Here is a 13,766-nt window from a genome sequence, read left to right on the forward strand (position 1 = left end):
GAGTAGAAACATGCTCATAATAATAAACCTCAGTCACGTTATATGAAGATGTAATTGGTAAATGTGTAGAATCCTGCACCTGGCTTCCTCTTGGCTGGTTTCAGATTAGACTCGACCACATCTGTGCCAAGACTGCACATTGTAATCGATTCCCTTTGTGTCATATTTGCTCTCTGTTTATTTCTTGCATAGTAAAGCCTCACAAAAATGCTTCTCCTCGTATTACGGTTGTGTGCTGCTTCTTCTAATCTCTCAGCCAGGGACTTGGGGATGTTAAGTCTGACCTCTGTCCTGCATCCTCCCCAAAACCCGTCCTGAAACTAAAGCTCAAAGGCCCCCGAGGCATTTCAAGTCCCTCTCTCAGGTTCTTCACTTCATTAAACACTGGAGCGAGTCGGCTCCAGCAAGGTGAGCACATACATTTCATTTTCTCCCCACCATTCTATCCTGATGTTTGCTCACAGGCCTTTGAGTTTAAAGTAGAAAACGACTTGAGAGGAGAAAGAATACAAACTTTGACGAATGAAAATACAATGAGCGTTCAGGTTGAAACAAGGAACTATTTTAATAGAGAGTATTTGCACTGTATTTACTCTTCCCTTCTTATTAAATCTTTGTGCAAACATATCAGCAGAGGATTGTGTGTATTCAGACATGGAGCAATGTTAGCATTTCAAGCCGTGTTTCTGTCCGAATTTATTTTACCTTATTTTCCACCAATTTCTCAGGAAGGTTTCTGGCTATTTAGCTGACAAATACTGAAGTATGTTTCAATTTATTTTTGTTTATCATGAACTAGAACTTTCAATCTGTCAGCTCCAGTAGTCAGTCATATGGAGATGTATGGTGTATGAGCACAAAGACTGTAAAACCCTGCAGGGTAGGAGACAATCTCTAGGTTCTTCACTATGGGCGACCACTGCCGCATTACAGACAAGCAAATGATCCATTGTTGAAGTTTAAATATTGATGAGGGCAGTTTTTAATTCCATGCTATGACCTCACCACTTTCGCTGTACTTTTTTTAAACTCATTGACTGTCATTCATTTCTATCAGACAAACATGAGCCCATTGATTAAGCATTCATTTGTGGTTTACATTTTCAAATAGTAGTGTGACTCCAGGGATGGCAGTGCAGTGCCAGTTGGTCAGGATCCTTGTATTTAAATAAATTTGCTAATCCAATGGAGCTTCTCCGGCAGCTGGTTGTTCCTGGGCTGTTGTGCAGCACTGAGCTGCCCGCCCCCCCCCCCCCCCCCCTGCTCAGAGGTGTTAGTCTGTAGTTGATTACTGTAAGAACGGCCTGTTCTCTGAGCACAAAGCCTGTTATCGCCCTCAGAGAAAGCAAACCCTCTCCGGACCCGGTTTACTTTAGCGATAAGTTAAGATTTCTGTGCACGGCTCAGAAGCGACTCATTAAAGTCCTGAAAGAAGAGAGGGCTGTGTGCGTTCTGTTTACACATCCCTTCAGGTTCCTAAGAAAAGCTCCACGTCTAGATCTCGTTTCAGGAGGTGGCACCTGATGACATTTACACAACAGTGCTTGATAAGCTGGTGCAGGTACATCAACATCAGTCGGTGCAGTCTACGGACATTGGCACACAGTACCCGGCTGAGACGGTCCTGTGTGTATTCATGATATAAGTGTGGTCTGGGTTTTGTGTGTTAATCTAGGTGTGTGTTGATTTGAGTGGCAGCCCGGCCCGTCTGTCACTCATGTCTTGTTCATTGTCACAGGAGGAAGACAAACAGTCACACTGTGGTTTTACCAGTATGTACCCAGCAGCCTATATTTGGAATAGTTAAAGTTTGCCCAGTGCTAAACAAACAGTTCCTAATAATTATCGTATATGTTTAGCAGGGAGCGTGAGTCACACATGACTCATTTTCTTGGGTGGTATAAAATAATGTGAACTGTACGCTGGTGTCGAGCGGGACCCAGAAACCCCACATGGCGTTGATGTAACACCGAGGGTCTGATTCCGCTCCATCATCCGTCTCGCATGAGAAACAGCATGACGGGTGCATAATGGCCCGGGACAGGGAGCGATGGATTCTTCCCCGTGGTGACTGAAGCTGTGTGAATACTTTTTAACAAGAAGAGCCACAGCTTCCACTGAGCAGCTGCTGCTTCACAGCTGGATCCTCCGTGGATGGTTTTAACTTCTTTTATTTATTTCTGGCCTTGTTTTTAATGTGTATCGTAATCAAACCCGTCTCATTCTGTAGATGCTAATATCCACTAGCATGTCAACAACAAGCACAGAGCAGAGAACTCTCAGAGACCCACTAACACCAGGCTGCTAATTTCTCATAGTTTGTCTTAATCCGTCCTTTTCAGTCGTCGGCTTTGGGACCTTCTGCCGAGTGTGTGGCCTCCTCCCTTGTTGGTGGCAGCAGGTCAACACACTGCAATGTCCCTCGCCTCTGGAACATCATGCCCTGGATGAGGACAGGTGGGGCGATGGAGGGGGGGGGGGGGCACATACAGCCGCGGTGGCTGGTGTCACTACGCCACGCTGCACACTGCAGAGCTCTCTGTGTTTGAAGAAGCAATAGGATCAGTTTAAAGACTCGAGATGAAGATAAGAAATGCTTGTTTTCTACATCAAGGTCTGGGGGGGGGGGGGAGCCGGGTGGAGGCATCAAGCAGCAGCAGGTGTTTATTCTGGCATTGAGTGAAGTATGTCTGATGTTGAGTGTCCGTCTCCTCATCGTAGACTGGACCTTCGGTAAACACACACAATGTAAACCGTACAGACTGGAGATGTGTGGTGGGAAGTGGAAAAGCTCCTGCACGTGTTCGAGCAGATGAGACTGTGAGTGATGTTCCTCTAAGAGAAGACAGCAGACAAAACTCTATCTATTAACATCTAGCATCTAGCAACATTTTCAATTAAGTTGATCAATATTGTAACACGTGAGTCATTCATATTCAGGATTGCATTTTATCTGGAGACACTAATTTTATACATCTTCCCTGAGCTCTGCACCAAAGGAAAGCATGTGATGATGTGTGTGTTTCGTTTAAGAACAGGATCGTTCTCTCAGTTTGCACACAGGAACACTAACTGGATCATATTTTTTATTTAAAAACTAAAAGTTCAGGTTTGATCATGTTTAGATTTGGAGATATGTGATTCTCACTGTATAGCTGCTGTTGGTTCTACAGTTAAATGTACTGTGCTAAAAGCCGTTAATACACATAATCAGTGTGTAAACCTCACAATGACTGATGCAGGTCGTCCATACGCCCCTTATGAATATATGTAACCGTATATATTTATGTGGTAGATATGATAGATTCAAGTTCCTTCCGCATTTCAGCGTCTGGCCTCATGAAGCTGAACTTACAATGATTTTCTTTGGTTTCCTTTGTAGGTGTAGTAAGGAGGAGTTTCTGTCTTAAACCTAACAAGACACGTCTGTGCACCTCCACTGTCCTTATTTTTCAAAGTGTCTGTTTCTATTGTTTGGCTGAGCGCTGCTGTCTCTGCCTGACCGAGCAGGATTATGCTGTTATTGATTGTTGGAGACGGAGACGCGGGGGGGCAGAGGATTCAACTGGATTTCTCCAAATTTTGGTTTTATCAGAATCACATAGGGTGAAAATATGCAGTTTATATTTTCATTGACTGCATCGATTCTCTTTTCTTTTCTCTGAGTATGAATTTAGAATTGTTTTAATCATTTCCTTGGGTCAGTAGGTCACAGTGACACCATGGGACACAAGGGCCTGAGTGATGCATTTTGCTTTTCAAAGGGATTTTCCTCATATACGTTTCATTTTCTCGTATATTGAGCAAACACCACATTTTCCTTCTGCTCTGCATCTGCTGAGAGTTCAATAATGAACTATATTATATTTCACTCATATTTCAAGACATCTTTTGAACATGGATATGAAGCATAATGACATTTACTCTTATTCAGCCAATGGAGATCCATAGCACAGTTACAAGCCATAAATGATATGTTAATATCCAGATAATGAATTTCTCAAACATAGGTATAGATCATAATGACATGTTAATGTCTTAAGGGGCCTTGAATCTTATGCTCAGACCTTTAAGTATTATCTCCAGATGTGTTTTGTTTGTTTCTCCGTGTCTGAGCTATCCTTATCTGACATAAACTAGACCTGACCCGCATTTGACAAGACATTTTATGTTACATATGTGATCCTCTCTCCACAGTCATCGAATAACAACTTACACAACAAGCTGCCCTGGAGTAATGTTGAATAATGGCCTCTCAGGGGAAAGGTTCAACCGTGTTCGTTTCCATCTCCCAGCATCGTCTGCCCGGTGCCAGATAAATGCATCCTCACATGTTCTGTTCTGACGGCCCCGGGTTTCAATTGTTCCTCTCAAGACCTTCGTCAAGCTGAACGCATTCTTCAAGCGCTGTACTTGACCACAGGCAATCAGCGACCTTAGAGAAATTTGCATCAGTGGGTCGACACCCAGGATGAGCGAGATACACAAACATGCTTATTTTTCTTCTCAGGGATGCTTTAGTTGCCATATTTGGTTTCATAAAGTCACATTTCAGCCAATCCCCTAATCTCTTCCTCTTCAGTGAGCAAGCTCCAAAAAAATGCAGATTTAGCAAAGAGTTCCTGTTCTTCCTGCTTTTATTTCATGTCCCATTTAGAAAGGCTCAATAAAAAACAAATTTGTAAACGTGTTATTATTATTATAGAGATGCATCATCACACTGTCACCTTTCATATGATTCCTGCGCCTGGAGGAGCTGCTGTTCACTGGAGCAGCAACAATATGAAAGTACAATAAATCAATAAAGTGTCATTAAGAAAAATGCCAATATCTGATATTTACTTTAAGAAAAGATAATCTTAAAATAATTATTATTATTGAATGGAATTTCATTTAAGAACAATTGTATTTGTGAGGCACTTATCTCTAACCATAATAAGATCCACACCTTAAAATGTGTAGAGAAAAAGTTCCCACAATGAGCAGCACTTTTGTGACTGATCAATAGTTTATTTACTACATGATGTTTTTTATTATTCTCATTTTTTGTTATCATTTAAATTATTTTAGCAATTTGTGATGGAAATCTTGGTGGTTCTATTTTTACACATTAATCAAGCTGAACCCTCACCTGATTCTCCAGCTTTAGACTTCAAATATAAACACACACACACACACACAACACACACACACACACACACGCACACGCACACACACACACAGACTTTGCACTCCATCTCCAGCAGTAGTGTGAAACCTCTCGCGTATCATGAGGGCACAGTGATCAAGTCCCTGTTTGAGTTCTGAGGGACACGACCCTGAGGATTTGTTTGACTGTGTAATGTAGTGAGATAATGGAGACTAATGCAGTCCACCGATAGGACGACTGTCAATCCCAGTGGACCCAGTCTACATCTGCTCTTTATCTGATGGTGTCACTCGCGGTGAAGAGTCACTTCTGCCTTCAAATTCTAAAAAGAATTTGTGAAAAATAGATTTGAATCATTGTTTTAAGGCTGTTTTCTTAAAGCTCCGAGGTGTCACCTTGATTTGACATTGGCTTTTTGCTGCTCTCTTACTTTCCCACTCTGACACACTCTGCTTTTAGTTCTGTGGAGGAGTCGAATGTAATAGATTGTTTGAGATTATATTTTAAATTCATTACAATGCTCCTGAAGCTGTTTAATCAAGCTTGAATAATGTGCGATTTGAATATAGAGCGTCCATCAATCGCCCGGGGATGAAATAAGGATGAATATGTTGTTACCGTGGCAACGCATGTGCTTTTTCAAATCCACACCAGGAATATACACAATATACACAATATACACAACGTTCAACATGCATTACACTCCATCATGCATAACACAATCTATCCCCTTCACACCTGAAACGATAAAACGACATCATAACATCCAGGAACATCCAAAGGGCAAAGTAAGGTGAAGAAAACCTTGATGTTCCATATTTAAAATGTAGTTATTGATCATAATGCATATCTTTAGAGACAGTTGAACAGATTTTTCTTTAGATACACCTTGGTGGACATTCTTAGACCTGCCAAGCCAACTTCCATCGTTCTCTATCATCGCTGTTTGAAGTGAGTGGCAGACATTTCACAGTTTCATTCAAAGCTTTTTTAATGCAGCAGCTCCGAGGTTTTCCTTTTCATCTCTGTTGCCATCACATCTTCCACACGGCTGCGGACCCGTGTCCATACGTTGAGTGCAGACATGTTCTGTATGTGATGAGCTCAGTATCTGCAACAGATGGAAGAATGCTGCAGCGTCGGAGCGAAGAGGAGGAGGAGCCCGAGCCATCGCAGTTACATAAAATAATTGGAAGCTTATATAACTGTTCAATTTTTTTTTTGATGCCTGACTCCTTTGATGGAGCTCGTGCGTCAGGGGTCAACTTATCCTGTCAATTAAAAACATTTTCTGATTGCAGGTCGCCCGCTCACTCCGGTGCCCGAACCGTGATTCACAAATGTTGGTTCTATTCCAGGGAGGCAGCTGAAGTGCAACCGTGACGTGTTCAGTTGAATCAGAGCACATTAATGCAACAGGTTTATTAAGAGCCATTAAAATGATTATACCACGTCAATGACATTTACGTTACTGAAACTCAGGAGCCTTTTAGCGGGAAGTTAACTTAATAATGTTGAAAAGTTCCTGTTCTAATTCACTGTCTCAGTGAAACGTGGCAACATAACACGGACGATGAAACCGCTGGATGGAATTTGCCAGCTATTAATCTCTTTTCCAGGCAAAATCAAATAATGTAACTGTGTGTTCAGAGGACCTATATGAATATTAACATGACCGCTCCCCAAAAGTGAGGTCAAAGCATCTAGATCACCCCCTGGTGGCTGGCTGCACTATAATCCCACCTCCTCCATGTTAGTGGATGGGACATGGACCAAACAAAAGAAAGTACAAGTACACAGTAGGGCCTGGATAGCGTGTACACAGCAATACTTTGGCTTCACTTCTGCACAGTTCGAGGGAGTGGGTCGTCCTCTTTATTCAGTGTGTGGTTCAGACAGAATTCAAAGGGTGATGTGCTCATATACAGTCGATGGAAGGAAGAACTCATGGGAGCTGAACATGTTTCAACTTGGGTTAAAGAGTTTTTACGTATCCCGAAGCTTTACGATTGTGTTTGAATGACTCTGAAGGAAATAATAAAGCCATTTCATGCAAATGGTGGAAAATTCATTTCTCTTCTCGCCTCGTAAAATGTCATGAATAAATCAGACGTGTTCACGATGTTCAATATGACACACTACATTTTACCTTTGTACTCCTCACATGTTTTTCTATCAGACATACGTTTTTGAAACATTTCCAGTTCAACATATGCAGCACAGCTTATAAACCAGAAGATTCAAGTCTGCCTCCATCTCATGTGTCTCTTCAAGTGCATGTGTTCGTTCCACTGAGTGATGCACATAAGTGCGTTTTTATGTGAATCCAATTTGTGCTCGTGTGCAAGGAAGCGATGTGAACTCAGTCCTGTGACCTTATCGTGTGATCAAAAGTCACCGCTGCAGCAGCGTGTGCGGCGCTGATCAACTGGTGTTGAGCTGATTGTGAAGAACCTGTTGCTCATGAGAAGAACAGATGTAGAATAGAGCAAACAACATCTGGAGTCGGAACATGCGAGAGGTCTGGGATCGTGATATTCCATTTGCACGGCCGAATGAGTCGAGTGTTTTCCTCCTTATTAAATAAGATGATGTTCATTATGATTGCAAATGCACCATCAAGGATTTGCATGTGCGTGGATCTGTATAAATGTGTGTGACTTGACAGTAAGTTTAACTCTACATTTCCCATTGTCCACTCTTAAGATGAAGTCTAATGAAAGAGGAATCAACTTATTTCAGCCACCGATTTAATATAAAGATGGACGATGCATTAAAACCCAACTTAACGGAAAAAATCAATACTTAATCAATCGGATAAGAACTAGATGTAATGACAGAAACAGTCATTTTTGTTTGATCAATGTCCCATCAACCAACCTGGAGTAGATAGGATTTTAAAACATATGCTGCAGCGTTTTGGCTTCACTTTAGGGAAGCTGTCATGTCGTCCATCTTTATTTGCATTCAACAGATAAAGCAAACCTGCTGCTGCCAAATCCATGTGTTAATAAGAATGAATAGGATAAGTGCCAGGTATTAAACTAACCCCGCCCGGGTACGTCTCCAGGAACTCGATGCACCCTGACCAAGATGCACACTTCTGCAGATGAAGGCACATGAATGAGTCCCTGGATAATAGCCTCTAATTTGACCTCTGAGGAAATGGATCGTCGTGGAGCGAGTGCCTCTCACAGCCGACCTGATCTAATTGCTGCTCTTTCAGAAGGACTCATTCAGTCGTTAACTGTGAAAGGTGAAACACATAAGAGAAAAACTAATTTATTGTTTTCAGACGAGGCTTCGGCAGCTGCACTTCTCCATGGCAACAGTCCTGTTTCTGAATAAGAGAAATCAATCGTGAAGCTTCTGAGCCCGAAGGTTTCTGCTGGAGCTCCTCTCTGAATCTGATGAGGATCCAACGTGTGCTGTCGGCTGCAGGGACATTAAACTGGGACCTGATTAAATGCATGGGCCTCACTTATTTTGTATGTTTCCAAATAGAAAGTAAAACAAATCAAATCTCTAAGATAATACATGTGCATTGTTGTGTGTCAGTGCTGATGTGTTTGAAAATGAGAGGTCTACACAGGACTCTTGTATCTAACGACACATTTCACCACTTCAGACACATTCGCAGATAAAACAGGCAGAAAGTTATTCACATAGTTATGGTTCTGTGGATAAAAGTTCCATTTCTTGAAACAAACATATTTAAAGAAACAAAATGAAACTGAGGAAAATCTCTTTGACTCCTAATGATGGTATCTAGGGAAGAGTTTGACATGAGTAGTTGTTTTTTTTGCTTGGATACCAGTTGCACAACACCTCACTAATACAGACGGTGAACATGAAGCAACCTGTTAGCTTAGCTCAGCAGACAGACTGGGATCAGTGAGACGGCTTCGCTCCGCCGTGCGAACACCTTGGTTCCCACGTGCAGGGGCGTGTCAAGGGAATTTGGGGCCCCAGGCAAGAAGGGACATATGATATTGCACCACAGGATTCCAATCTGCAAACACTTTTTTTTTTTTATTACATTCTCCGTAAAGAAACTAAGTTTAAGTACAAACCCCCACCACCATCGAAGACACACACCACACATACCCAAACACTCATTTAGAGTCTCCAGTGAATCTAATACCCAATTCAAACTGGGACCTTCTTGCTGTGAGTCCACATAATGTTCTGCCACTTTCTGGACAGCAGGAAGACATTTAAATGATCATCTTTGGGTTCAAGTGAGTAGAAAATACAAATAAATGAATCTGAAATCCAAAGCCCAAAAAATGCACATCTGCAAAACAGTGGTTTCAGTCGATGTTCTGAGTCTCTCTGGTTGTTCAGTCTCACAACCTCTCCCCCCCCCTCTCCCCCCGCTCCTGTTTCTGATCTGCAGTCGATGTTCTGCTGCCATCAAGTGGGTGAATTGGTTTGAGTGTGCACTTCCAGTTGTGCACGCTTGATTGTAAGAAGACCACAAATCGACTCGCTCCCTCCTCTGCAGATACATGTCTTTTTATTTGATCTTTTGGATTTCTTTTGTAAATGCTTCTTTTTTGTATTTACTTATATATTTCATGCAAAGCGCTTTGATTTGGCTTGTTGCAGAAATGTGCTGCACAAATAAACTTATTTTGACTTTGTACTTAAGTCATATTTCAACTTTTCCAAATGCAGTGAAGAAAAGAAACCAACCAAACCACAACACAGATCCCCTGCAGTGCGACCGAGCTGCCGGACGACTTTGTCTTCCTGGTTAAAGTTATCTGATGACTCTTGAGATACTCCCCTTCAGTCGGTATCCACAGGGAGCATTTGTACGGCAGGCTTGTGTTTCCTTTCTCCACGTGTAAGTCACTCACGACATTGAACCGTCCTCGTCCGCCCTCCTCTTCCCATGTCCTCGCTGAGTCCGTTAGGTTGACGCCTCCCTGGAACCAGTGGACGACGCCGCTGGGATAGACTCCAGCGAACCAGCACTCGGCACGAGTCTCATTGGTGGAGAAACCAGATCTTTCAAGACAACCTGTACAAATCCGAGACTCTTAGACAGACAAAAGAAACAGAAATAAAAGAAAACTAATTTAAATCCAGCTCACCTCGTACTGTGACCTGAGTGGAGGTCGCACTTGTTCCCACGTTGGAATGAAGCTTGCAGAGGTACCTGCCCTCGTTGTCCGGCATCACGTCGAGGAGAGTCAGACTGAGTGTGTGGTCAGAGAGCTCACACAGGACCCCAGGCTCAGGCTGGTATTTTTCATATCGACACACAACTTTAGTTTGATTCGCCCAGGAAAATAATTTAATGTCAAATTTCTGCAAAGAGTTGGCTTTACATGTCAGCGTCAGGTTTGTTCTACACTCTGCCTCCACCTGGGGTTGGACCTGCAGATCCACAGCCTGACTGCCTGAAATGGTGAAAAAGCAGGAAACAGGCGAAATATTCGGTAAGAGTTTGTTTAATCTACATTTGGTTAATATCATCTGGATAATCCAATGATAATATCCCTTGTTTTTGTCCTTATTCGGTGAAGGATTAGACTATGGTTGGATAAAATAGATTTAGGATCATCTTAGAGGAGTAGTGTGACCGATCCGATAGATACCACTCACAAGTGCTCAGTAAATATGGAGCTACAAGTTCATAAAGATGGATGATGTGCTCTAGATCACCTCTGGTGGCTGCCTGCAGTATAGGTGATGCTGCTTCCTCCATGTTAGTGGATGGGACATGGACCAAATAAAAATTTACCACACTTGTTTTTTCAAGTGATCGCTTTACAGGTACGTTTTCATAAGATATTTCTTTCGATAAAAAAGGCGATTGGTCACTTTTGTGTTTTTCTTCAAAAAGAAAAATCACAACTTGTCTTTTTTCCTTCAATCATAAAACTGTGTCCTGTCATTATTCAAAGAAGAGTCTTGTATTTTCCAAACATCCTGAATAAGCTGCAGCCTCTCCACTCTACACACCGTATTGTTTATGCACAGAACAGCGTCTCACCAGAGATGACACCTGAAGTGAACCAGATGATTGAAACCCAGCCCAGGGCGTTCTGCGTCCTCGTGGTGGAGCAGAGACTCATCACTCCGACCTGCAGCACAATCAATATCCATCACGATGCATGAACCGGATCAGAGCCGAAACACAGAGGGAGCTGCTGTACATGAAGTTAAAGAAGTGTTGTCTGTACTCACCGTGATATTCTCCACAACTCACAGTGAACAACGGAGTGCGTCTGTGCTTCTAAAGCTTCTTCATTTGAGGAGCTGGAGCTCAACAACACCTTTTGAAGAGAAAAAGATTCCGTGAGTCCTTGAGAGAGGCTTCAGGTCCTGTGGTGTCAGGTTCACTCCTGGACATGAGCCGACTTGTCCCTGGAATGAATCACTGCTGAGACACACCAGTTTCAACACAAAGGGGTTTATGTTGTTAAATTGACTCTCCTTACTTTTTCTCAGTCTCACACTTACTTCTGACTGAACACATTATTATTATTTAGTCCTATATAGATAAAAATGTGATGAAGAAGTTTTTAGCCAACGCATATGTATATTACTTCAAATCATTATCTAACCTGGATTTTAGTGGAACTGGGCCCCTTCATTCCTTTAGAACAATCTTAAATGTCCAACTTAAAACGAGCTGATGTCTTTTCTCCTGCTACACATGAAGTTCAGTTGAGTTTGTGGCACTATTTCGTAGTTTAATAATAAAAGAACTGAAACTAACATGTTTCCTGGCATTTGACTCACTGGTGGTATTGCGCAATCCTTTTAATTTCTGTCTTCAGAGAAATATGTGACGTGCGAAGCCTGGTCATATGAGCAGGCTCAGCAGAATCATTCATATTAGTCAGAGGTGGATTGTGAAAGTGGAGACACTGCATTTTGTATGTCTTTAATTTTGACTTTGGGTAAAAAAGATTCCCGGTGTGTAAACCAGTGTATATTCGAATCTTTATATACCAAACTGTGCATGTGGGTAATTATCAGAGTGTCATACAAATGCATTTGCAGATAATAATAGCAATGATCCCATTTGAAAAGCAATTATACACACACAAATACTGGCTTCTAACTTCATGGGGGAAAGTTTATTTTCTTGCCCAGGCAGGGAGAAAGAGAAAGTTGTAAGAAGCGGGCTGATCAACCTGCAGCAGGCTGCAACAGGCCTGCGGGTGAATCATCCAACCTTGAAACTCATGATGAACAACCTCTCTAAGAGATGTGGTCTCTGAACTCAGACAGGAGCGGGAGAGGCAGCAGATCCAGGGAGGAAGAAACCACAAGGCCCACACACCGAGGACACCTGGTGGACTGACGAGGGAAAGGCCAGGGGGAGAAGCACAGACAGGAAGTGCAGAAACAGGAAGCGAGGAGGAAGTGGTTGAGGACAGCAGCATGGATGAAGACAAACACATGATGAGGAACCAAAACAGTTTGTTGAAGACAGTTTTCTTTGCGTTTAGATGTCGGGCTCCTTCCTCAAGCCTCATCTTCCTCACAGGGGTAAAACCGACAGGAGCAGCAGAACGTGACATCAGAGTGAGAGAAGTGAACGTCTCTGAAACTCCACGGAAAGTTTCCTCTGATCAAATCTGAGTGAAAGATCTGAGCCCGGCTTGAGTTCTCCCAGCAGTGATGATGGACAAGTAGAACAACATGGAGGCCCCGGCACACACAGGGGCAGTCCCACAAACTTCACAAGCGCTTTGCATGTTATTTGGATTTACTGCTGCGTGGACAAATAAACCTGAGAGCAGCTCTTCATGTTCATTCAGAGTTTTCTGCCGTTTTCTGCCGAAAGACTTAAAAATGACAGCGTTCAATTTTGCTAAGACATATTTAATGAAGCCTGGATCCACTTGATCCTCATCATCACTTTCTTTAAACAGTAGTAGGCTCCTCTAACTATTGTTTTTAATTTGGTTCCCACGTCTTCTAAAACGTTTCATTTTGATCTCACACTAAGACACTGTAGGTTTGATGGAGCTGAACCAAAGGAAATCACCTCCACATCCAAGAGATCCTCATTACTCTAGTCTTGTAGTTTCATGGTAACTGTCAGAGACATCATGACGAGAAGTGTCTTCTACTCATGGAAACACTTCAGGTGTTTGTCTTTCATTGCTTTGAGGGAGGTTGTGTGAAGTGTGTTGCTCAGGCTCCAGTCCCACGTGCCCCTCACACATTCCTTTCAGTGTAAAATCTCCATATACTCCCTGTGATTGAATTGGCTTCATTCCCACAAAGATCTTACGAGTCCATTTGGATTTTTACCCGTTTTGCAACACACAAGCCCGAATTCTCCCCGGAGTGTGTTTCCTTGTTATGAACAAATTCAGTGTTTAGTATAAAAGCGTTACTTCAAGGAGTTCTTTGTCCTTGGGCGTCTTGCCTCTGAGAGTCCAAACCAAACAGTGGGAGGGAGAGAGAGAAACGGCGGTGCCAGTCGATACTCCAGAGACACATCTACAGATGGAGAGACAGCAACAGAGAGATTAAGGCAGTGGAATAGAAAAGGCAGTGAAACAACAAATATCGAGGACGTTGCGGTGGTGAAGAGGTCGAGACGAAGCCGGAGAAACAGGAAATGATAAAAACAAGGAGG

General features: G+C 42.6%; 1 protein-coding gene across 1 annotated transcript; it reads right to left on the reverse strand.

The window, feature by feature from the left end:
• Positions 1-9,651: 9,651 nt before the first annotated feature.
• Positions 9,652-11,824, reverse strand: LOC133970383 (uncharacterized). The gene is made up of 5 exons (XM_062407181.1): positions 11,731-11,824; positions 11,351-11,439; positions 11,157-11,247; positions 10,252-10,560; positions 9,652-10,178 (listed from the first exon to the last, which is right to left on the reverse strand). Exons 3-5 carry the CDS (start codon positions 11,236-11,238, stop codon positions 9,811-9,813), a joined length of 759 nt encoding a protein of 252 aa, XP_062263165.1. The 5' UTR covers positions 11,239-11,247; positions 11,351-11,439; positions 11,731-11,824; the 3' UTR covers positions 9,652-9,810.
• Positions 11,825-13,766: the final 1,942 nt, after the last annotated feature.

Source organism: Platichthys flesus, chromosome 16, assembly GCF_949316205.1.
Source record: "Platichthys flesus chromosome 16, fPlaFle2.1, whole genome shotgun sequence".
Classification (NCBI taxonomy): Eukaryota; Metazoa; Chordata; class Actinopteri; order Pleuronectiformes; family Pleuronectidae; genus Platichthys; species Platichthys flesus.

Bases quoted from the DNA above. Each gene is read 5' to 3' on its own strand.
- LOC133970383 (XM_062407181.1), bottom strand. From the start codon at position 11,238: ATGAGTCTCTGCTCCACCACGAGGACGCAGAACGCCCTGGGCTGGGTT. The intron at 10,561-11,156 runs GTGAGACGCTGT...TCACCATTTCAG, and splicing joins CACTTCAGGTGTCATCTCTG to GCAGTCAGGCTGTGGATCTG. The intron at 10,179-10,251 runs GTGAGCTGGATT...GGATTTGTACAG, and splicing joins CACTCAGGTCACAGTACGAG to GTTGTCTTGAAAGATCTGGT.